The following is a 26088-nucleotide window of genomic DNA, read 5'->3' as shown; positions in this document are numbered from 1 at the left end:
ACCTAATAAGTCTTTATAAACAGAGTCAATGAATACAAAGGCAAGGAAGTTTGCTTCATGAATCACTGGTTAGGTCACAGCTGGAGCATTATAGTCAGTTTTCGCATTGCACTTTTGGAGAGAAATCAAAGCTTTAGAGCAGTACAGAGTTGACATGGGTTGATAGGGAATGCAAAACTTCAGTTACAAGGAGGGATTGGAGGAGCTGGAGAATTATTCTCCTTCGAGCAGTGATAGTTAATGGGAGTTGGCCATTCAACCCTTTGAGCCTGCTCTACCATTTGGTGAGATCATGGCTGATCTATGTTGACACCATTTTTCTGCACTATTCCCATAACCCTCAACATTTTTAATTTGTAGAAATCTATCAATTTCAGTCTTGAACATACCCAACAACTGTGTCTCCACAGCTCTCAAGTAGCAAATTTCAATGATTCAACATAGGATTAAACAACCAATGACCTTATCTCAATCCTAAATGGCACACCTATATTTTAAGACTCTGTTCCCTGATTCTAGATACCCAGCTAGGGGAACGTCCTTCCTGCATCTACCCTGAATTTTGTATATTTGTTTTGTTCTTTTAAACTTGAAGAATAAAGACCCAGTCTCCTTAATCTTTCTTCATAGGAACATCTGTCCATCCTGGAAATAGTTTGGTGTACCTTTGTTGCACTCCCTCTATGACAAGCATATATTTCCGTAGGCAATGAGACCAAAACTTCAGACAGTACTTCAAATATGGTCTGAATTATGGTCTGAAAAAAGGCTCTGTGTAATTGCAGTAAGATGTCTTTATTCCTATACTCTCATCCTGCTGTAATAAAGGCTGATATACCATTTGCCATCTTAATTGCTTGCTGTACCTGCATGTTAATCTTCAGTGACTGATGAACCAGGGCACGCAGGTCCTTTCGAAATTCAATGCTTTTCAGTCCCTTGCCATTTAAGAAATATTGTTATTTCTGTTTTTCCTATCAGATATATTTGATTTCAAATATGCTATGACGCACCTCTGGAGCAGGTGGATTTGAACCCGAGAATCCTGGCTCAGAGTTATGGTCACTAGCCTTTTCTCTTCAGTCTATTTTTTTAAATGAAAACTTCACCAGATCATCCATGTTAAAGTATAGCTAGTCCAGTTAAGGTTCTGTTCAATGGTAATGCCCAAGGTGGTGAAATTGGGGGATTCAGTGGAGGTGACACCATCGAATGTCATGGGGTAATGGTTAGATTGTCTCTTGTTGAAGATGGTCATTGCCTGGCATTTGTGTGGCGTGAATGTTACTTGCCACTTTTTAGCTCAAGCATGGATATTGTGCAGGATGGTTGCTGCATTTGGACATGGCTGCTTCAATATCTAAGGAATCATGAATGGTGCAGTCATCAGCAAGCATTCCTAATTCTGGCCTTATGATGGAGGGTAGGTCATTGATGAAGCTGTTGAAGATGATTGGGCCTAGGACAATACCCCGAGGAACTCCTACAGAGATGTCCTGGAGCTCAGCTGACTGATCTCCAACAAGCATGTCCTTAGTCCAAGCACTGAAGTGTTTTACCTCTGATTCCCATTGACTCCAATTTTGCTGAGGCTCCTTGATGCCACACCTAGTCAAATGTGGCCTGGATTTCCTGGCTTAGAGATAGGGATACTAGCACTGCACTATGATATCCTCTATATTCTGGTTTAAATATTTTCGAATCTTTCTGCTTAGAAATATTATTGCACAACTCTGGAGCAGATGAGACTTGGACCCTGGCCTCCTTTCCCAGAGGAATGGTGACTGCCACTGCATTATAAGAGCAACCAAAGAATTTGGCTGTTTTTGTCCGACTGAGATGCTGTTGCATTTTTCTGAGCATTTTTGTTTTGCCACTATCAACTCACCATGTTATTAATTCAGCAAACAATTAACAAGCACTACTCACTACGGACAGTGCGATGATAACAATTATAAGGGAATGAGCTAAATTAAAATTATGTTAAAGAAGTCAGCTCTTTTTTTCTAAATTAACCTGTTCAAGGATGTTATTAAACTTTCTGGAGCAGGTGAAACTTGAACCCAGGCTTCCTCGCTCAGAGGTAGGTTCACTGTCACTGTGGAGCTGGAGGAACACAGCAGGCCAGGCAGCAACAGAGGAGCAGGAAAGCCGATGCTTCGGGTCGGGACCCTTCTTCAGAAAATCTGCAGAAAATTCCTCCAGCTCCACACTGTGTTATCTCTGACTCCAGCATCAGCAGCTCTTACTGTCACTGTCATTGTGCCGTAAGAAACACTAAAAGCTACACTTTGGAGCAACTACCAGCTCACCTCATGTAACCTGATAACATGCTCCTTGGGCAAGTAAGCTGGATGTTTTGTAATCAACTGGTTCACATGCGTTATGAGAAAACGCTAGGATGGGAGGAACTTGAATCCGGGTCTTCTGGCTCAAAGGTAGGAACACTGCCTCAGCATCACATCAGCCTTTGGCCATGAGCATCACCTGTTTTCAATCAACTCTGGAGCTGTTCTGTTTGAGCCTTACTTCTCTTGTGATGCAGTGTTAGTGTCCCTACCTCTAAACTAGAAGACACTGGTTCAAGTCCCCCTCCAGACATGTGGAATAAGATTTCTGAACATGTTGATTAGAAAGCATTTTTGAGCCTTAAAGGATAATTCTAACTCTGACAACCCATTTCACCATAATCAATTTGTCCCTCATACCTTTATAGTTTCCTTTTGATTAGATTTAAGATCGTAGTTTCTGATTGTTACATTTTGAAAGTGATTTGCTCAAAATTCTATCATATTATGATCATCTTACCAAAGGCTCCTTTACAACATGATTATTTATTCATCCTTTTTCATTGCTCAATACTAGATAGAAGCTCTCAAAATTATGAAATATTTTGATAGAGTAAATAAGGAGCAACTTCTTCCATAAGAAGAATCTGTATCCAGAAGACACAGATTGGTAGAATTAATAGAATTGAGATGAAGAGTTTTTTTTAAAACCAAGGTTTTAATCAGGAATGCGGTGCCTGATAGGGAGGTGGAAAGTGATTCATTAATAATTTTCACAAGGGAGTTGGATAAATACTTTTAGGGACACATTTTCAGGACTACTGGGTAAAAGGGGAGGCAGACGGGTCAGTGTCACCACAGTGGAGCTGGAGGAACACAGCAAGTCAGGCGGCATCAGAGGATTAGGAAAGCGGACGTTTCGGGTGGGGACCCTTCTTCAGAATTAGATCATAGAATCCCTACAATGTGGAAACTGGCCCCTCAGCCTTATGAGTCCACAGTGACCCTCAGAGCATCCCACCCATACCCATCCCCCTGTAACCCACCTAATCTACACATCCCTGAACACTTGGGTAATTTAGCTCTGCCAATCCACCTAACTTGCACATCTTTGGACTGTGGGAGGATACCGGAGCACCCGGAGGAAACCCATGCAGACACGAGGAGAATGTGCAAACTCCACACAGACAGCTGCCCAAGGGTGGAATCGAACCCAGGTCCCTGGTGCTGTGAGGCAGCAGTGCTAACCACTGAGCCACCGCGCCGCCCTAAAGAATTCAAGAAGTGTCCCAACCCGAAACGTCGACTTTTCTGCTCCTCTGCTGCCTGACCTGCTGTGTTCCTCCAGCTCCACACTGTGTTGACTCTAACTCCAGCATCTGCAGTTCTTGCTATCTCCAGGCAGATGGGTCAACTTGGATAGCCCATTATAAGAGCCAGCACAAGTGGCCTCCTTCTGTGTTGTGTTGTTTTATGTTTCTTTGAGCAGAAATCAATATAAGGATAATAGTTCACATAAAAGTAAACCATATTATGAAAACAGCACAAATATTTCAGTGAGATAGGGAGTCAAAAAAAAGCTCAAGTAAATGTAACTCTTAACACATAAATACCAAAGTACTATGCAGACAGACAAGTTCAGTGCAAGAATGAAGCCCCCTTTCCTCCATTGTTCTGTACTGAAACTGTTTTGATACATTTATGCTTTGCACATTGATTTACAATTAAAAAAACTTGTAGAAATGTATTTCTTATAATATTTTTGTATTTACATTAATATTTAATATTATCACAGACCACCATAATGCATGTGTTTAGATATGAATGCTTAATGCCAGTTTAGTTATGATTTAATATCGTCTGATCTGGTGGATTGTGTCATGAGTTCTCTTAAGGGAAATTGAATATGCTAGGCAGCTTGAGCTGCAATCTTACATTTGTCTCTAAGCAGTTCTTTTGGTCAGGAAATGTGACAAGAATTAAAAATGATGACATTACTTTTTTTTGAAAAAGGAGAGAAGAACTGATACAACAAAAAAATCTACACAGAGTCATTCCTTTGAGGTTGAATTAGCTTTGCTTTTGGGGCAGGTGGAGTGTAATCATAATGCCTCCTCTTGATATCTGTTTAAATCTAGAAATGGCATCAAATACCTCAAAGCCCTATCATATTCAGTCTAAAATAACAGATAAATCTGACACATTTCTGTGTTGTGAATTTTCAGATATTTATGTTTGAGGGATCCGATGCTTTCAACTGTTGTACGTTCCTTTCAAGTACTCATATCCTTGCAGGAACACAAGATGGTAACATTTATCAGCTGGATGTTCGAAACACAAAGTAAGTATGCTTTGTGGTAATACATTAAATCCACTTGGTGGTTAGCTTGGATGTTCAGTTCTTTTTGTGATTATATTGTCCCAGTTTTATAAAATCCTTTAAAAGCGTGGATTAGTAAATGCTAGAAAATGGTGTTCTACATGGATCAGTGCTGGGACAATGTTTCACTATTTGCATAAAAGATTTGCATTTAGGAATCAGAGGTTACAATTTTCAGATTTCGGGATGACACCAGGTTGGAGGTGTAGTTAATACAGAAGGTGTTGGTGAAAAAAGTGGAATTCGCTGTCAAAGCGAATGATTTGAAATGAGTTGATTCTTGAATTGAGGGGAAGCTAGATTAACACCAGAGGAAAAAGGTCTCAAGACTTGCTGTTGTTAGATGAAGGGTGGGAGGAGATTTAAGTGGAGCATAAACACTTGCCTGTTGGACCAAATGGTTAGTTTCTGTGTTGTAGATACTTAATGATACTTTGTAACTAATTGATATAAACTTGCAATACTCAAGGAAAGAATGCTAGTTCTTTCACTTAAATTCAGCAAATATCTTCAAATTTGGTTTTTAACCAGTGTAAATCATATGGGGAATTGGAGAAAATTCCTTTGAAGTATTAAATTTTAAATTAGGTTTTAATTCATATTTTCCATCTATACCTTAGCTATTCTATAATTCATTGGAAAATGTCTTGGTCACATGCCACATCACATGATCTCAATGTGCCATTTTCATGTCTCGATTTTTATTTTAAATTACAATATTTAAGCAGCATATCATATGTATTCATAAATCTTTTTGCAGATTATTATTAAACTGCAAAGAGTATCCTTATCTCTCAAAAATATTTCTAAGTAGAAGCAAGAAGAAAGTTTAGTAAGGCAGATCAGCTTGGTCAGGTGCATGTATGACAGTCTTTAAGAGAATGGAGAGGTTCAGCTAGGGAGTTCTAAAGAGTGGCATTGAAGCCACTGAATGCTGTGCTACTAATTGTGGGATCTATTTTTAAATAATGGTGGAGACATGTGGGAGGTGATAGGGTGACCATAAGAGAGATTTTTGGGCAAAGATCAGAATTTCAAATGGACAGTGTTGGAGACACGGGGGCCATGATACATAAGCAAGGATAATTAAGTGAATGTTGATCAGAATGTCTGCAACATAAGTCAAGTGAAAAAGGCATTAAGTAGGATCTGCACAGCAGAGGGCTTGAAGATATGGTTTATGAATAAATGGAAGTAAGTGGTCTTTGAAGTTAGCCTAGAGTTGAATAGAATGCAAACATTTCCGGTTGTGGGAACCAAGGTCTAAGGCTCTGTTGCAGATACTGAGCTGGAGAACATTGTAATAGATTGGATCTTTGGGAGGTCGGAGATTACAGACAGTTAGTATGTTATCGGCATACACATGAATACTGACTGCATGTTGCTGACGTTGCTGCTGCAGAGCAACGCGCAGATGAAGAAGAGAGCAGAGAGGATAGATTCTTAGATATTATGTGAAGGAGAGCAAAACAGCTGGGGTTGTTCTCAAATGGGTGGGAATTAAATCATGTAAGGGCAGGTCCATGGAGCTGGACAGCAGAAAGATTGCGCGAGGATGAAGTCATCAACTGTAATCGATACTGCAAAGAAGAGGAATAAAGTTACGAATCATGGTTGGAGAAGTCATTCATGTCATTTGGTTAAAACTGTTGTGGTGTTGAAAAGGGTGAAGGCCATTTTGTGAAGTTCAGGGTTCTGTGAGGTAGATATGGTGCTGGGAAGAGGGTCTTGGAAAGGGAAGGGCAGTTGGCGATTGGGTGAATGCTGAGTGAGTTTTTTTTTAAGGAAGCTAACTCCCACTTTTTATGGGTAGTGGAACAGTTTGTGAGGGAACAGAACCATCTATTGTTGTCAGAGAGGATTTGCGAGTGCTGTTGGGGAGGAGTTAATCTAGGTTGGCGGGGATAAGAACCTTTAGAGGGAGTTCAGTTTGGGGGAAGCAGAACTGGTGACAAAAGGTAGAAAATTTGTAACAATGTTAGATGAAAGGAAGGCAAACATCAAATACAGCCAGAATGCAGAATAAAATAATAAAAAAACAAAGTTAAAGCCACTCTGTTTGAATGTGTGCAGCATTAACAATAAGGTATATGATTTTAAGGTGCAAATGAGGTAAATTGATATGATTTAATTACCATTATTCGGACATGGTTAAATAGAGACTGGGACTGGGAATTGATTTACAGATAATAGTTATTTAGGATGGAAAGGATTGGGTGAGGGGCTGAGAAGATAGCTTTGTTTATAAGGGATGAAGTCCTCAATTAGTGAGAAAGGATCTTGGAGCAATGGGTCAAGATTTAGAATCAGTTTGGATGGAGCTAAATAGCAGCAAAGGGTAACAAACATTGGCGGAAGTTGTTTATCGGTCACCAAACTGCAGGGGTAATGTTGGACACAATTATGTAATATGGGTAATATAATAATAATTATATATAGACTGGATAAATTTAATCAACACTAACGCTCTGAAAAGTAAATACCTAGTATGTGTATGAGATGGATTTCTAAAGCACTAGATTGTGGAATCAGTTAGGATGCAAGCTATTTTAGCTTTAATGGTATGTAATGAGAAAGAGCTAAATAATAACCATGCTGTGTAGCAATCTTTGAGGAACAGTGACTGTAATGTCACACAATTTTCCTTTTAGTTTAAAAATGATATAATTCATTTCGAAATTAGGATCCTAAATCTCATCTAGAGAAATTGGAAAGTTTATAGGGGGCACTTTGGTTATGGTGGATTGGAAAAATGCAGGAAGGGATTTGACAATAGACGGGTAATGACTAGCATTTAAGGTATTCTGTGGTCCAAAACAAATATGTACTCTACTAAGATGCAGAAACCCAACAGTAAAGGAGATTCAGCCTTGGCTAACAAAAGAAATTAAAGGTTGTAATAGATCAAAGGAAGGGTCTTTTAAGCATGCCAGAAAAATTGGTAAGCTTGAGGATTGGGACTAATTTAGAATCCCAACAAAAGATGACTGAGAAACTGATAAAGGGGAAAGAGAATATGAAATACAGGCTAGCGAGCAATGTAAAAGCTGATTGTGAAAGTTTCTTTACATATATTAAAAGGAAAAGATGTGGGCAGTATGGTGGCACAATGGTTAGCACTGCTGCCTCTCAGTGTCAGGGAACCCGGGTTCGATTCCAGCCGTGGGCGACTGTCTATGTGGAGTTTTCACGTTCTCACTGTGTCTGCGTCAGTTTCTTCCGGGTGTTTCAATTTCCTCCCAAAGTCCATAGATGTGCAGGTTTGGTGGATTGGCTGTATTAAAAATTGCCCTGTAATGTGCAGGTTTGGTGGGTTAGCTATGGTTAAAAGCCCCATGCAGGGATGGGTTGGGGGGTGGTTTGGATCTGGGTGGGACGCTCTTTGGTGGGTCGGTGCATGCTTGATGGGCCAAATGGCCTTTTTTCTACCTGTAGGGATTCTAAGATTAGCCATGAGGATGATGATGAATTACAATTGGAGACAGGAGCATTTACAATGGAAAGTAGAAGAATGGTGAAAAATATTAAACAATTGCTTTGTATCTACTTTCATGGAAGAAGGTGCAAAAAATTGGGGAGGCAATGGTCTAGTGGTATTACTGCTGAATTGTTAATCCAGAGACCCAGATAATGTTCTGGGGACCCAGGTGCAAATCCCACCAAGGCAGATGCTGGAATTTGAATCAAAAAAAAATTTTTTTCTTTATTCATTCACAGGATAAAGGCGTTGCTGACTAGGCAGCATTTATTGCCCACCCCTAATTACGAGTCAGCCACATTGCTGTGGGCCTAGAGTCACATGTAGGCCAGACCGGGTAAGGATGGCAGTTTCCTTCCCTAAAGGACATTAGTGAACCAGATGGGTTTTTCTGAAAATCAACAATGGATTCATGGTCATCATTAGATTCTTAATTCCAAATATTTTTATCGAATTCAAATTCCACCATCTGCTGAGGCAGGATTCGAACCTGGGTATCTGGATTAACAGTCCAGCAATAATACCACTAGGCCATTGCCGCCTCCTAAAAAAGTCTGGAATTAAGAGTCTAATGATGAGTCAGTTTTTGATTGTTGTAAAAACCCGTCTGGTTCACTAATGTCCTTTAGGAAGGAAACTGCTGTCCATACCTTGACAACAAGGTGCAGCGCTGGATGAACACAGCAGGCCAAGCAGCATCATAGGAGCAGAAAGGCTGATGTTTTGGGCCTAGACCCTTCATCCAGCTCTGCACCTTGTTGTCTCGGATTCTCCAGCATCTGCAGTACCTACTATCTCTGCTGTCCATACCTTGTCTGGCCGACATGTGACTCCATACCCACAACAATGTGGTTGCCTCTTCACTACCCTCCTCTTCACTACCCTCTCGGCAATCAGGGATGGACAATAAATGCTGGCCTATCCAACAATGCCCTCATCCCCTTAATGAATTAAAAAAACTCCCAAAAATGCTAGGGAACTAAGAGACTTACGAAAATGAGGAACTGAAAGAAATTATTATTAACAAAGTGGTAGTACTTGAAAAATTAATTGGAGTGCAGACTGATAAATTCCCTGGACCAGATTAGTTGTATCCCAAAGGATTGTGCTACAGGGATAGTGGATGCATTGGTAACTGTCTTTCAAAATTCTGTCGATTCTAGAAAGGCTCCTGCAGACTGTCAGTAGTAAATATTACTCCAATGTTTAAGAATGGAGGGACAGAGAAAACTGAGAACTGTAGACCTGTTAGTTCAACATGAGTAGTCAGAAAACTATTAGAATGTGTTGGAAAGAATATGCTAACTTGACATTTAGGAAATAATTATATAGTCGTGTAGATTCAATGTGGATTTTTGAAAGAGAAGTTGTGCTTGACAAATCTGTTGGAAAGTTTTTTGGGTATGTTACGAGTAGAATAGGTAAGAGAACCAGTGGATGTGGAGAATATGGATTTTCCAAAGGTTTGGGGATAATATACTAATTGGGATTGAGAATTGGTTAACAGATATAAAGCAGAATGTTGGAATAAATGGATCAATTGCAGGATGACAGGCGGGTGGGGTATCACAAGGATCTGTGCTTGAGTCAAAGCTGTTCACCATCTGCTTAAATGATTTGAATCAGGGGACCAAATATAATATTTCCAAATTTGCTGATGAGAGAAAACTAGGTGTGAATGGGCAGAAACATGGCAGATGGAATAAGTGTTAAGTTAGTTACTTCGGTAGAAATAACAAAGACGGAGTATTTCTTCATGTTGAGAGGCTGGGAAATGTTGGTATTCTCCTTCATGAGTCACAACTGCAGCAAGTAAATAGAAAAGCACATGGTACATTGGCCTTTATCGCAAGGGGATTTGAGCACAAGAGTAAAGATGGCTTTCTGCAATTACATAGAGCCTTGGTGAGACTGCAACTAGAGTATTGTATACAGTTCATCTAAGGAAGGATGTATTTGCCGTAGAATGAGTGCAGTGAGGTTCACCAGATTAATCATGGAATTGTGGGATTGTTTTATGAGGCTAGTTTGAGTAAACTGAGCTTGTATTCTGAGGAGTTTAAAAGAATTGGATCACCTTATTGAAACTTACAAAATTTTTACAAAGATGTGACTGAGTGCGTATGGTTTTTCCCCACTTAGTGACTGTAGCATCAAGGTACACCATCTCGGAGCAAGGGGCAGACCATTTAAGACTGAGATGAGGAGGCATTTATTTACTGAAGGTGGTGCATCTTTGGAATTCTCTATCCCAAAGAGCGGCAGAAGCTCAATCAGTTAGCATGTTCAAGACAAAAAAATGATAGGTTTCTGGATAGGAATATGGGCATACCACTGGAAAATGGTATAGAAGTAGGTGATCAGCCATGATCTATTTAAATCGCAAAAGCAGACTTGGGTCGAATGGTCATCTGCTCCTATTTCCTGTATTCCCAAGGGGAGTTGATTGGTTTAGAGTTGAATTTCGTATCTGTACATTCGACAGAAAATAGTGCTTACTGGAAAAGCCTCTGTGCCGCAATCTCCTGGAGTGTGCGTTTATATTTTACAAAGGTAGAAATAGCTCAATTTGTTTTTACCTTTGCAGAACTCCTTTACAGCTTATCCATCGATCGGGATCCCCAGCGCTTTCCTTGTTGCCCTGTAGAGAAGGCTTTGTAGCTAGCCATGGTAAGATAGCATTTGTTTCTTCATTTCCATGAGTTCATTGCATGTGCTAAAAGACAATACAGGAAAAAAAAAGCTCCATATTAAGAAATGTGATCATATTACAAATATTAGAGTTAAATGTTGAAAAACAATCTCAACAATGTACTGGAAATAAGTAAGACATTTTGTCTCTAACAAACAAAAAGGCTTTAGGTATGGAAATCTATTCCAAACCTATCCAGAATATAAACCAAAAGAACTGCAGATGCTGAAAATCAGGAACAGGAACAAAAACAAAATTGCGGGAAAAGCTCAGCAGGTCTGGCAGCATCTGTGAAGGAAAAAACAGAGTTAACGTTTCGGGTCAGTTCTGAGGAAGGGTCACCGGACCCGAAACATTAACTCTGTTTTTTCCTTCACAGATGCTGCCAGACCTGCTGAGCTTTTCCAGCAATTTTGTTTTTGTTTCTATCCAGAATATAATAATTTGATTCATCTCCATCTACATTATCTCTCAACTTTTTTAGTGGTTCACTTTTCTTCACCTCTATTCAACCGTCCCACCCTCCACTCCAATCAAAGTACTTGATTGCTTTCAACTGTTTAGAAACTTACTCTAACCTAAGGTAGTTGTGAGCCAATGACCATTCTGGAAATGATATTAGACATCCAGTTATTTACTGCTCAAGCTTTCACAATGTTTCTTTCTCCCCTGGCTGGCCTTTCGCAATTTGTCCTTTGGAAACTTGAAGTTATCCAAAACTCGACTGCCTTACTTGTGTCAAGTCTCATTCACCTATTGCCCCCATTCTCCCTGATTCACCTTGGATCCCAGTCAAACATTTATAAAATAAAACTCATCCTTGCTTTCATGTCCCTCCATGACCCAATTCCTTCCCATCCTTGATCTGTGACAGACAAGAGACAGAGTTTGACTTTGATGACTGCTTGCTTCATTGCTGCAGGTCTGATGCTTTGGAACAGTTGAGTAGCTCAGCTGAAAACTAACCAAAATCATCCCAAGAAAGTACGTATGTTGACTAGAGAGAGCTAAGAGACCTTTCAGATCAAAGTCAAGCATTCAACTATTTAGGAATGCATGAAGGTGACTATGGAAACAAAAATACAAAAGGTCATCACTCAGACATCATATTTCTGATCACATGTTGACCCTTGATAGCTGGTTTTCTTATGGGAACAAGAATAGGCTTGTACTCATGTAATAGCCTTCCATTTGTTCCTTGCTGACATGTGGTGGCCATGCTTGTGCATAAACAATGATGCTATACCTCGACATTAGCACCTTCGGAAGTAGTGGGTGAGGAGTGAGAGTAAACTTTAAAAAAAGTTTTCATGCCAACTGGAAGTTAATGTATATTAAATATGTAATAATGTGGCTTGTTTATTGGAGCATAGTCAAAGTAGCTAAACCTCCAGGAGGTCCAAGGTTCAAATCCCACCTACTGCACGGGTGTGTCATAACGCTGAAAAGGTGATTAGAAATTATCCAACCAGCAGCCAAACCTTCAAAGCTGTCGTATTTTGGATCTTATTGTTTCAGGTGATGGAAGTTGTTACATTGTTCAACAGGATCAGGATTATGTAATTGAATTTACAGGGCCTGACTGTGACCCCATTTACAAGGTAAGCAAAACAATGATGGTTCATATTTCTATCAGTCCTGTTTGGTTGTCTCAAGTATGGCATTAAAAAAAATTTGGTAGTCTAAGTTCTCTGTCAGTTAGGGTTTTTAGCTTTTGACTATGAATGATTTGGAAATTCAAATCTCTATATTGTCAATAATGTATTAAATACATCACTTTGTGTCCAGTATTAAATGTGGCAATCCTCCTCAACTTCTGAAAGTACAGAATTTAACTTTGTAAAGCGTTTAATGCAAAATACAGTGCGTGGTTTAGACTTTCATTTAGTCCTTGGGGTGATGAGCTATGAATTTAGGATTGTATTTTCTGTCTGTTTTTAGTTTCTGATGAATTGGATACCAAAATCATCATTTTTGAGTTGAAATTTTCAGCTAACTCTGGAATCATTGTTGTGCAACTTAAAGGTTTTATTAGAATGTATCTAATATCTTAGTACCTACATATTCTGATTTTGTTCTTGTTACCAATTATGAGAATCACCACTTCAGGGATGCCTCCTGCACCAGTACCTTTTGACAAATGTCCATACATTGTTTAATATATGTGTCTTTCTAAACATTCTTGTATTTCAGGTAGTTCTGTGGGAGAAGTTTGCCTACACTTGCTCCAGGGATAGCATTGTGAGGAAGTACCAACTGCTGAATTTCTGAACTCTATCACATTGTTCACAGGGAGGGCTCTTCAGATAAAAAACTGGAACTTTAACCTTTCAAATACCATTGTTAAAAGTGCAAAACAATAGCATTTGAGTCTTTGAACTGCTGGCCAACATGCAGGTGCTGGGAATTATAGTCCAATTTGTACATGCTAATGAGTCTAATACAAGGGGATGAATTGCACAAAAGTTGTTAAATGAGGTGCTGCTTTGTAGTAATTACGTTATGTCAGTCATTATGAATATTTTTATATACAGGATAGTAAAACAGTCGCAACATGCTGGAACTACTCAGGTCGGGTATCATTTGTGTAGAAAGAAATAAAGTTAAGACTTCAAGTGAATGACCATTCAACATAACTATGAAAAATAAGAGATGTCAGTGCGTTTTAAGCAAGATGTGGGTGAGACAACATGAAAGCAACACCTGTGAAAGGGTAGAAGACAAGCAAGTTTGGCCCTGCAAGTCTAACGGAATGGTGATGGGGCAAGAAAAAAATGAAAAATGTGCCTGTAGCAAATGTGCTATTTCTGAATATGAAAATAAGAGGGAAGCCAAAACATGTAAAGAAAAGTAAACTAAATCAGAGGACAGAGTTTATAGTCTGAAATTGTTGAAGTCAGTGTCAAGTCCAGAAGGCTGTAAAGTGCCTCTTCAAAAGATTAGGCGCTATTCTTCAAGCTTACGTTGAGCTTCACTAGAACAGTGCAGCAGTCAAAGGGCAGACATGTCATTGTGAGAGCAAGGTAGAGAATTAAAATGACAGGCTATGTGAAGTTCAGGGTTATGCTTGTGGACTGGTCATAGATGTTCCACAAACTAATCATCCAGTGTGTGTTTGATCTCCCCAGTTTAGAGAAGACCACACTGTGAGTAGTGATTACAGACTAAATTAATAGAGCATGTAAATCATTACTTCACCTGGGAGAAGTGTTTGGGCCTTTGGTGAGAAGAGGAGGAGTAAAAATGTTACATCTCCTGTGTTTGCAGGGATCAGTGCAATGGGAATGGGACAAGATGGTTTGAAGAGTGAACGATGGGAGCACCCCATTATTCCCAACCTATTTTATTCCCTTTTGATGTATGTTTTGATTTTACTTTTATTCTTGCTTTCAGACTGCTGTTGGCCCACCTTGGGTTAATTTTCTTTCTCGATCACTGTTTTCCGTTTGACCCTGTAAAACTAACTCTTCTGTCATTCTGTTTCTCCAATCTTCCACTGTATCACAGACATTTTTCTTTTTGTCCCAGCTGCTGCTTGCTCAAAACATACTAAATCTCTAACTTTCCCTGAAATATTCAGTGTTTCACTCTCCATAGATGCTGCCTGCCCTGCTGTGTATTCCCAGTATTTTGTGTTTTTATTCCAGACTTCTAGCAATCATAGTATTCTGCTCTTTGGTGGTTAAAAATTACACCGTGTTCTCCATTCTTTTAAATTGTCTGTGGAAATAATAGAGCTTAGTACACAGAATTGAGCTGTCATTACACAAAGAATAAAGGTTGTTCTGCAGTTGTGTTTTGACTGTTTCTAAAAAAATGTAATACTTATAGTCATGTTGCAACGCTATGTTGGCTCAGAATGTGGTAAGATGTGTTCCTCAGTTTTTAACAATTTTTCTTTTGTAATTATGCCTTCCTTTCATTAATAATTTGTTGATCATCAAGAAGTTGTCAAATCTGCTTGCCATGGCTGGAAATTTAATGTGAAATTTAACATCCTTTTCTTGATGGGCATCTATGTAGGTTCGACTTGCAAGCAACAGAAGCTTCTGTTACACGAGTCTAAATATGTGGACTAAATAACACAGAACAAAGGTTGTTCTATGTGCCAAATAACTACCTACTGCAAGTAATAATTCTATTGAACCTTTTACAAAATCCCTTTCTGCTAGATGTGACTAAATAAATATATTTGCACCTTTTATCCGTGTTGACTTCTGAGGTGACCTCAAACAATATGGTTCACCACTTGTTCTTTTGTTGTACTTACATTATTGTAGGTTTTTTTTATTCTTTCATGGGATGTGGATTTCCCTTGCAGGGCCAGCATTTATTGCCCATCTGTTGTTGCCCTTGAAAAGGTGATGGTGAGCTGCCTTGTGGAACTGCTGCAATCCATTTGGTGTAGCTACAACCTCAATGCTGTTAGGAAAGATTTTGACTCAACAGAACTGAAGGAGCAATAATATATTTCCAAGTCAGGATGGTGAGTTGTTTGGTGTAAACTTGCAGGTTATGCTGTTCCCATGTATCTGCTGCCATTGTCCAAGTTGGTAGTGGTTGCAGATTTGCAAGGGGCTGTTTAAGGATCCTTTGTGAAGTTCTGCAGTGCAGCTTGTAGATGACCTGTGTCAATGGTGGAGGGACTGAATGTTTGTGGATGTGGTGCCCAATCAAACTGCTTTGACCTAGATGGAATCAAATTTCTTGAGTGTTATTGGAGCTGTACTCATCCAGGCAAGTGCAGACTGTTCCATCACACTTCTGATCTTTGCCTTGTAGATGCTAAACAGGCTTTGTGGAATCAAGAGGTGAGTTCCTTGCTGCAGAATTTGTTATCTCTGGACCTGCTCCTGTAGCTACAGTATGGCTAGTCCTGTTCAGTTTCTGATCAGTAGTAACTCCAGAATTGTTTGATTTGATTTTATTGTTATGTGTACTGAAATACAGTGAAAAGCTTTGTTTACGAGCAGTACAGGCAGATCACAGCAAGCAAAGGATGTACGGATCAAAAAGACTTGGAGGCATTCAGGTTACATTGCAGGTTACATTATTTGAGGCTAAAGTCTATTCAACAGTCTGATAATGGCAAGAAAGAAGCTGTTCCTGAATCTGCTCATGTTTGCGTTCAGGCTTCTGTATCTTCTGCCTGACGAAAGAGGTTGTAGGAGGTCTTTTATGTTGGCCACCTTTCCATGGTACCAGGCCGTGTAAATAGAGGGCTTCTTGACTGTCGCATTTACGTGGGAAGTCCAGGACAGGTCGTCGGTTGTCATCACTCCAAAGAATTTGATGCTGTTCACTCTCTCAACCTCCGTTCTGTTGATGTAGCTAGGAACGAGTTCTCATCCTTTCTTTCTGAATTATCCAATGAAAGTTGAGAATTGGTGAGTGAGTTTCACAGTTTGACCTCAAGTTAATATTATTTAGCAGTTGTTGTTTATGGAATAGACTAAAACTGTGTTTCACAGTTTTGAAAACCTGGATTATTCACCTTTTCTTTATTAGAAGTAGGTCCAAATTGTTAGTTTTCTTGAATGTTGAAATCATTCATCCTGCTCTTCCCTGGTTCATTCTTAATATCTTTTTGAAGGCAAGGTGTCAAGAATAGTACACTTACAATTCTAGTGTGACCAATGAATTTAAATCTTTAAAACAGAATATGATTAGAAATAAAAAGGTTATGATTAGATTCCAGACCATAAGGTCAAAGGACAGTTTACTTTTGCTGATTGGATAATTTCATCGGTTGATAATCAAATGCATTTCTACTGTAGCAGTTGCCCATCTGTAATATGGACATTGCATACTTTCTGTGCTATATTACTTTATTCCCAAATCAGATTCTTTATGACATATATATTTTGCAAAGAATGTGTAAAATAGCCATTGTCATGTAAACAAAAATACAGCTGTCAAAATATTCCATGACAATATTTTAAAATAAATCAAATTAATAACCTCACTGAAAATTCACCATTTTGATCTCCAGCCTGTTGTAGTGGTGTCTCTGATATGCAGGAGCCACCTGAACCCCAAATGACTCAACTTTAATAGAGCCTATAATTCAGCATCATCCTGATAATTGATCTCAAGTAGAACATGTACATTTCCTAGATGTTAGACATGGAAATGAATCACTTGTTCAAAGACAGAGGAAAATACTGCATTAAGCAAGAAAAGAAAATTTTGTTGGGGGATGAAAAAGCAAAATATTGAGTACTTGTTACAATTTGAAGTAGTTCTGTACACCGCATTAGACTTGTGGCAAAAATGCTGCTTTTGTAAGTTGACCTATGCCTCCAGTGAACTAAAACTTCATTTTTTCTATGTAGTGAATTGGATGCAATATACCTCCGGACTTACAATATGTCTTTTTATCAATGTGTTATATTGAAAATTACATTGTATACCCTAAAATAACAGATCCTTTATTTAAGGCCAAAGTCATAGTGACCTTGATAGCATAACTTTTAACTGTATGATACAAGCAATATTGTGAGACCAACTAAAAGAAGTATTAGAGCCAGAGTGTTTTGCTGATTATACATAAGAACATAAGAACTAGGAGCAGGAGTAGGCCGTCTGGCCCTTCGAGCCTGCTCCGCCATTCAATAAGATCATGGCTGATCTTTTCGTGGACTCAGATCCACTTACCCGCATTCTCACCATATCCCTTAATTCCTTTATTGTTCAAAAAAAATCTACCTTTTTTTTAAAAAAACATTACTGAAGTAGCATCAACTACTTCACTGGGCAAGGAATTCCATGGATTAACAACCCTCTGGGTGAAGAAATTCCTTCTCAGTTCAGTCCTAAATCTGCTCCCTCTAATCTTGAGGCTATGCCCTCTTGTCCTAGCTTCACCTGCCAGTGGAAACATCCTTTCTACTTCTAACTTATCTATTCCCTTCATAATTTTATATGTTTCTATAAGATCCCCCCTCAATCTTCTGAATTCCAATGAATATAATCCCAATCTACTCAGTCTCTCCTCATAAGCCAACCCCCTCAACTCCGGAATCAACCTAGTGAACCTCCTTTGCACCCCTTCAGTGCCAATACATCCTTTCTCAAGTAAGGAGACCAAAACTGCACACAGTACTCCAGGTGTGGCCTCACCAGCACCTTGTACAGCTGCAACATAACCTCTCTGCTTTTTATTTCAATCCCTTTAGCAATGAAGGACAAAATTCCATTTGCCTTCCTAATTACTTGTTGTACCTGCAGACCTACCTTCTGTGATTCATGCACAAGGACACCCAGGTCCCTCTGCATAGCAGTATGCTGCAACTTTTTACCATTCAAGTAATAATCCTTTTTACTATTACTCCTACCAAAATGTATGACTTCACATTTATTTACATTGTATTCCATCTGCCAGACCTTTGCCCACTCACTCAACGTATCTATGTTCCTCTGCAAAGTTTCACAGTCCTCTGCACACTTTGCTTTGCCACTCATCTTAGTGTCATCTGCAAACTTTGACACCCTACACGTGGTCCCCAACTCCAAATCATCTATATAAATTGTAAATAATTGTGGTCCCAACACCGATACCTGAGGCACACCACTAGTCACTGACTGCCAGCTAGAATAGCACTCATTTATCCCCACTCTTTGCTTCCTGTTAGTCAACCAATCCTCTATCCATGCTAATACTTTACCCTTAATGTCATGCATCCTTATCTTATGCAGTAGCCTCTTGTGCGGCACCTTGTCAAAGGCCTTTTGGAAATCTAGGTACACCACATCCACTGGGTCCCCTTTGTCCACCTTGCTCGTAATGTCTTCATAGAATTCCAAAAGATTTGTCAAGCATGACCTGCCCTTCATGAACCCATGCTGCGTTTGCCCAACAGGACAATTTCTATCAAGATGCCTTGCTATTTCTTCCTTGATAATAGACTCAAGCATCTTCCCCACTACAGAGGTTAAGCTAACCGGTCTATAATTCCCCATCTTTTGTCTACTCATTAACCTCATTATAACCTCATGTTTGAAATCTATAAAACCACATAAAATTTTTTGGCATATTTGCTTGGGAATGGTTTAAACAAGTAAACAAAATAGTTTTCAAGTTCTTTATTATAAAAATATTTTCTTATCAGTGATGCTAGTTTTGAGGTAGAGTTGTCAGGCAAAATATTCCTGGACAGGGCTGTCAGAACAGATAATGGCTTTCTGTCCATTTGCGGTAAGTTTACATACATTGAGGTATAAAATCAATATTGTCTTGATAGGACTAATATGAAGAAGTAAGCTGCTCTTTGAAGCTGATACCTGTCCTCCACACTAAATATTGTAATCACTGACTCCATAGATGCACACCCAATAACCTTTCACTGAACTCAATGCTATTTATTTGTATTGCACACCTCTTGGAAAGATGTTCCTGTCACCCCACTTTAAAAACAGTTCAAGTCTTTTCACATACTATTTAGGAGCAGGAGTAGGTCACTTGGCCCCTTGAGCTTTCTGTGCCATTCAATAAGACCATGGGTGATCTGATTATTCCACATTCCCACCTTTGGATGATCAGCATTCTGAATGGCAGAGTAGGCTTGAAGGGCCAACTGGCCTACTCTTGCTGTCATTTTTATGTTTAAGAAGAATCTGTCTACCTCTGCCTTAAAAAGTATTCAAAGGTTTTGCTTTCCTTCTCCTCCTTTGAGGGAGAGGAATTCCAACGATGCTCAACCCTCTGAGAAAAGTATTATTGTTAAATTAACCACCCTTTTGTTTTCCCACTGTAAGCTCTAGTTCTAGATTCTTCCATAAAATTCTTTGTATGTTGCTGAGCCCAATTCTGGAACCACAACTCTGACCACGCATTTGGTAGGTATTTCCAGAAAGTGGGATTGATCCTTGGCCTTAAGATTGCTGACATTCCTTTCTACAGTTCATTTTCCATACTTTCTGTTGCTGATGTGTTCTTGAAGAATTGTGTCCCTTTGTACAGGAGTTTGCTCCAAGTTGATTTCTTCTGAACCAGGGTCTCCCATATGTAGCTTCCTTGGCAGAAACCTTCAGGGAGTCTTTTGAAATGTTTCCTTAGTCCTCTCATTCAAGTGCCTTCCTTGAATTGGACGAAGATGATTTTCTTTGGCAATCCAAACCCAAGCATCCTAAGCACGTGACCAGCCCAGCAGTTCGAATCATAGAATTCCTACTGTGTGGAAGCGGGCCATTTGGCCCAACGAGTTTACACCAACTCTCTGAAGAGCTTCCCACCCAGACGCACTCTCTCTTACCCTATTCCTGCAACCTTGCATTTCCCATGCCTAATTTACCTAGCCCACACATCCCTGGACACTATGGGACGATTTAGCATAGTCAGTCCACCTAACCTGCACATCTTTGGGCTGTGGGAGAAAACCAGAGCACCCGAATGAACCGCAAGGAGAATATGAAATCTCCACACAGACGGTTGACCGAGCTGGAATTGAACTGGGTGACTGGCACTGTGAGGCAGCAGTGCTAACCACTGTTCCTATCCTATTGGTTTTGGATTATCATGGCCTTGATGCTGGTGCTATTGACTCATTCAGAATGCTGATGTTAGTACATCTAACCTTTTTAGTTGATGTGGAGAATCTGTCTCAAACACTAATGAAGATACATCTCCAGGGCCTTGAGGTGATATCTATACATAGTCCAACTTCTGGACTCAGAGAGAAGAGTCAGAAGGATAGCTGCCTTATACACAAGGATCTTGGTACCAGAGACCTTGGTATCAAAGACTCTCATCGTAGATGTCCGAAGATGTTGCTCACAGATTGGTGTGGATACTGCATCCAATGTCAGGGAGGAAATGTTCCATGTTTGGGTGGATTTCCCTCTTAATCTTGATGCACTGGAACTTGTCCTTGGATGGGTTGGTAAAGGAGTTGTTGAGATTGAGACCAATTCTTCGGTATGCTTCTGTGAACGCATTAAGTGAGGCTTGAAGATTCTCTTCTGAGAGAGCGGAGATGACATTGTCATCTGCGCACTGGGGTTTCACAAGTGACATTGAAATCCAAGAAGAAAATGGTATCAACCTGTTGACGTAGAAGGTTTCTCCATCCATCCTGTAGACACTGTCAAGAACAAGTGGTGAGGACAATGTGAAGAATGGTATTGATGAAGATGGAGAGAAGAATGGGGGTGATGACTCATCTCTGTTTGACTCCTGTCTTAACCTCAAATGATTGTCATATCACTATTGGTGAAGATTGTCACATACATCTTGTTGTGGAGGAGATGGAGGATATTGATGAATTTGGCTGGACAGCCGGCCTTTGACAGTCTTCCATAGCACTTCCTGATTGAGTCAAAGCTTTGGTCAGATCAATGAAGGCCATGTAGAGTGGTTGGTGTTGTTCTGTTGGAGTTGCCAAACAGTGAAAATCATGTCCATAGTTCCACAATTTGGAGGCCACACTGACTTTCAGCAAAGATGTCCTCTGAGGCTGGGAAAAGGCACCTATTGAGGATTCGGAAAATGAGCTTCCTGGCAATGGAGAGTAATGAGATTCCTCAGTAAGTTCCAAAGTTATTGTGTCTCCTTTCTTGGAAATGGTGGTGATTGCAGTGACCTGAGATTGTCGGATATTTCTTCTTTTGTCCCAGATTTTCAGGAACAATTCATGGAGATGGTAGGTCAGCTCTGCTCCTCCAGTTTTGACAAGTTTCCCCAGAATCCCATCTACTCCTGTGGCTTTTCCATTCTTCATGTGTCTAATGGTGACTTCAACTGCTGTCTGAGTGGTTCAACTAAGTGGGCATCTAAGATCATCTTTCCTGGGCAATTTGAGGATTTCTTCATCTACGATTATATCATGGTTTAGGAGTTCTTTGTGGTGTTCTCTCCATTAGAGGCTGATGTTTTCCCTGTCTCTCAAAAGGGTACTGTCCATGTTCCATACCAGCTTGAGGCCAAGGACGCTGAGTCTGAATATTGCCTCTGTGACACTGAAGAAACCCTGGGTATCCTGCTTGTCAGCAAGGAGTTGCAGCTCAGCATTCTCAGTCTACCATTAGTTCTTGATTTCCCTTGTTTTTCTTTGTAATTCTACCTTTAGACTTTGAGTTCTGTTTGCCTCACTGGTGATTTCACTCTGTTGGAAATGCTTGTTGATGAGCCCTTGGATAATATGGTCATTGTCATTGACCAGTCCTGGTGTTTCTTGGTCTTGTTTCTTCACAGCATGAAATGATGACTGTCTTCAGCTCTTTACAGATTTTCTCCACTCCATTAAAATTAACTCTTTGAAGATTTTGGCCCTTGAAGCTGCTTTCTGAATTGGTTCTTTGTCTTCAGCTGCTTCTGGTGGCATTTGATGGACATTGAGGAGTGATTGAGCTGGGGGGGTGTGTCTGCACTGGTCATCATTTTGGTAATGAGGACATCCTTTTGGTCTCTGGATGAAATGACGACAGTCTCTGATGTGCCAGTCCTTTGATCATGAATGCCTGCAAGACATTTGAATGGCTGACATCTGTGTTGGTGGGGACCTCCAGCAGACACTGAGATGGATCATCCACTAGGCACTTCAAGCTAATGGTTGTGGTAAATGCTTAACTTTTGCACTGATGTACTACACTCTCTGATCATTGAGGATGGGGGTATTTGTGTAGCCTCCCTCTCTGTTGATTTGTTTAATTGTCATGACTGGATTTGGCAGGACTGCAGAACTTAGATCTGATTCACTGGTTGCAGAATTGCTTAGCTGTATCAATCACTTGCTGCTTATTCTTTTGGCACACAAGTAGTCCTGTTTAGTAGCTTCACTAGGTTGATGCATCATTTTCAGGTATGCCTGGTGCTTTTCCTGGCATGCTCTCCTGCATTCTCCATTGAACAAGGTTGATCCCCTAGTTTGACAGTAATGCTGCAGTAGAGGATATGCCAGGCCATGAGGTTGCAGATTGTGTTTGTGTTTGAGTACAATTCTGCTGCTTGATGGCCCACAGCCCCTCACGGATGCCCAGCCTGAAGTTGCTGGATCTTTTCCAAGTCCATATTATTCCAAGTAAATATTTCATGAACGTGTATAATTGGAATCTTTTTACTCCATAACATCATAGGGTAGACAGACCAACTGACTATTGAGCAATGAAGTGGAATGATTGTTTGATGTAGATCTTCATTGTCATTGAGAAGTCTTTGAGTCTTTGGGTGTCTCTGTGCTTTACAACTTGTAAAGGGCCAGAGGAGAAAGACTGTTGCTGCTCACTACAGTACATTTTCAATGTCTACTATGCAACACAACTTTGTCACCATATCTAGATACTTCCAAACAAACCTCTCAAAAACACCAAGACAGAATGCGATAATTGGCAAGTCGACAAAAGGACAATATTGATGTCAGTGGAAAAGACAGGAGAATCTGTCTGCCCTTTTTGGGCAGAGACGTGAGACATGTTCAGTGCAATTTTTTGGAATTGACAGCACACACGTGACAGAAAGGACTTCTCACAAGAAAATGGGCTGTGTGAATGTGGAACTCTGTCTCAGAAGGTGGTGGAGGTGGGATCACTCAATATTTTTAAGGTAGAGATAGATTCTTGGAGAATCTCAGCAGGTCTGGCAGCATTTGTGGAGAGAAAGCAACATTTTGAAAAGTTCTGAAGAAGCATCAATGGACCTGAAATGTTAATTTTGCATTCTGTCCAAAATCTAAAATGATTCTAGGAATCTCACTTACCACTTTTGACCCGCATTTTAACCTAGTGCACTCACCTGAAATTTGCTGCAGTTCTGCCATTATTAATTCCTGCTACTGATCATTGGGAAACTTCATGGCTTTCTGGCAGGTTGATAAACAAATCAGAACCACAAAGTTGCTCAAGTATCAGAAGTAGCACTGATCTGCAGCTCCCTGTTTTCTCTCTTCTTTTTAAGAAAGTTGGTAGTTTGTTTTACTTAAATAAATGTCATTTTTTTTTAACTGATAGGAGAATAGTACAGGGTGGGAGAAGCAGATAAAAAGTTGAAGGATCTACATTTAAGGGGCCATACATAAGAACAATGGTAAAAAGGTAGACGTGGCTTGCAGTTAACTCTGCTTTAATGTTTTAAGCATTTTACCATTCAGCATCTTGGGAGCAATGTCTCGCTAGTTACTGCAAGGTAATTACTGTCCTTTCCTCTAAAAGATAAAAGAAATAATGATTGTGCAAAATCTTTCTAATTAAAGTAAAACTAAATGATCTCTAAATCTTGCTAGCCATTTGTTATGTCGATATTTTTAATGAAGAAAACAATTTAGAGAATTTAGGCTTTCTGAACAACCTCCATTTTCGCGCACACAGTGTGAAGCAACTGACTCCTTAATTTAAAGGTGGGAGTTTTCTACTTCTAACTTTTTTGTAAAAACATCTGCTGACCAGATCTGCACACTCAAGTCCAGATTTCAAGATATCTGCTAATACATGTTCAGTGCAATTTTTTGGAATTGACAGCACACACGTGACAGAAAGGACTTCTCACAAAAAAATGGTCAATCTGCATTTTAGGAAACCCATCACTCTTAATTTGCAAAGGTGCTTTGTCAAATCTGTCAGATGATCTCAAAAGGACCTTTGACAGGTTTATACCTTACCTATGTTTATACAAATGCAAAACACTGCAGACACTGAAAATTTGACAAAGAAAAGACAGGTACTGCTGGAAATACTCAGCAGATTAGGCAGCATCTGTGGAAAGAGAAACAATATTGGATGATTCTGATCAATGACCTTTCATCAAATCACATTAACTCTTTCTACAGGGTATTTTCAGTATTCTCTATTGTTATATTTATAAATAAGGAAGCTTGCCATTATAGGTATGTGAAAGGATTAGAGGCTGGGAATACTGCCATGAGTAATCCATCTCCTGACTCCCCAAAGCCTTTCAAACATCTAAAAGAAGCAGTGCAGTTTGACTGCATTTCCAAATCATTCAAGAAGCTCAAAATTATCTAGGACAAAGCAGCTTGGGCATTTGAGAAGTTTAAACAAAAGTGCAGACTGACGTTCTAGAAGGCACTGGTGAGGAGAAAAGTTACATCATGGGAAATTGGTGAACTTGTGTAATATTTGCGAGATTTGAGGATGACAGTAGAAGGCCAGCGGAAAAAAAAATGATTTGAAAAATGTAGCACGTATCTCTAGCCAACGTCAACTCACTGGATCCACTATTATGCATTACCTAAACTTATAGATTTCAGTTAAGTCGAGAGAAAGGCAGCAGAGTCAATGCACACCAGTCAGACAGAAGGATTGCAAAAGCTGTGGAAGACTAGATGAGTTCTCAAACAGAAAGAACTATCTGACTTATGGGTCAAATAGCAAAGATTGTGGAAAGCTCAATGGTTTGTCATTTTATATAAATGATTTAGATGAGAATATAGAAGACACAATAGAATTAACTCTCAATCATTTCTTACTGGTTGTTATTCTCCAGTACTACATATTTCCAGGAACTTACAGCACTCCAAAGTTAAAATTTAGAACAAGAGTAAAGGTGCTGATCTGGAAAAATTAAATGCTGAGCAGGATGATGCGGCATGTTCAAAAAAGCATGTGGATGTGTCAGCCAAGGAGCCAGCCAAGAGGTCCTAAACCTCAAGTCAAAACTTCAATTGTATGTGCTCCAATTAGCGGAACTTGATAGAGGAAAAGATGGCAGTGCTGAATTCAGACAGCAAATCAGTGAAATGTGGAGGTAAATTAATACTATATTGTTAAAGACAGGGAATGATGTACTGGAAACCAATAACAACCTGTGAGAAATGAGTGTGAGTTCAAAAGAGAATTTATGAAATGCAAGAAGCTAAGCTGAGAGGGTACAGCGGGAAGCTCAGAAACAAGTCAAAGACAGGCACATAAAATGGTTGTCTCCAAACACTAGCGATAAGGTAGGAGATGGCATGAATAGGAAATTAGAGATCCATGAACAAGGGTGCTACAGTAAATATGGGTGATTTTAATCTACATATAGACTGGGCAAACCGTATTAGCAATAACATTGTGGTGAATGAATTCCTGGAGTTTGTATGATTTTTTTTCAAACGAGTACTTTGAAGAGCCAACCACAGAACAGTTTATCCTAGATTTAGTTTTTGCAATGAGAAGTGGTTATCAATAATCTTGTTGTGACAGTCCTTTAGGAAAGAAAGACTATAATTTTATAGAAATGTCATTGGGATGGAAAGCGATGTGGTCCAAATCTGAAACTAGGGTCATTAATCAAAACAAAGGAAACTACAAAGGCATGAGA

The 26088-nt window shown here is 39.6% G+C and overlaps 1 protein-coding gene across 3 annotated transcripts in view; it reads left to right on the top strand.

Moving 5' to 3' along the window:
* Positions 1–15040, top strand: part of LOC109910634 (proteasomal ATPase-associated factor 1) — a 92939-nt gene extending 77899 nt beyond the window's left edge. For all 3 annotated transcript variants that reach the window (XM_020509853.2, XM_048597629.1, XM_048597630.1), the window contains exons 9-12: positions 4514–4629; positions 10734–10816; positions 12357–12439; positions 13032–15040. In XM_020509853.2, coding sequence (XP_020365442.2) covers positions 4514–4629; positions 10734–10816; positions 12357–12439; positions 13032–13109 — 360 coding nt within the window. In that variant the 3' untranslated portion in view covers positions 13110–15040. The remainder of the gene's footprint in view (positions 1–4513; positions 4630–10733; positions 10817–12356; positions 12440–13031) is intronic.
* Positions 15041–26088: the final 11048 nt, after the last annotated feature.

The sequence above is a fragment of the Rhincodon typus genome, chromosome 6 (genome assembly GCF_021869965.1).
Source record: "Rhincodon typus isolate 14 chromosome 6, sRhiTyp1.1, whole genome shotgun sequence".
Classification (NCBI taxonomy): Eukaryota; Metazoa; Chordata; class Chondrichthyes; order Orectolobiformes; family Rhincodontidae; genus Rhincodon; species Rhincodon typus.
Note: the sequence above shows the minus strand (reverse complement) of the source record. Positions and strands in the feature narration are given on the sequence as shown.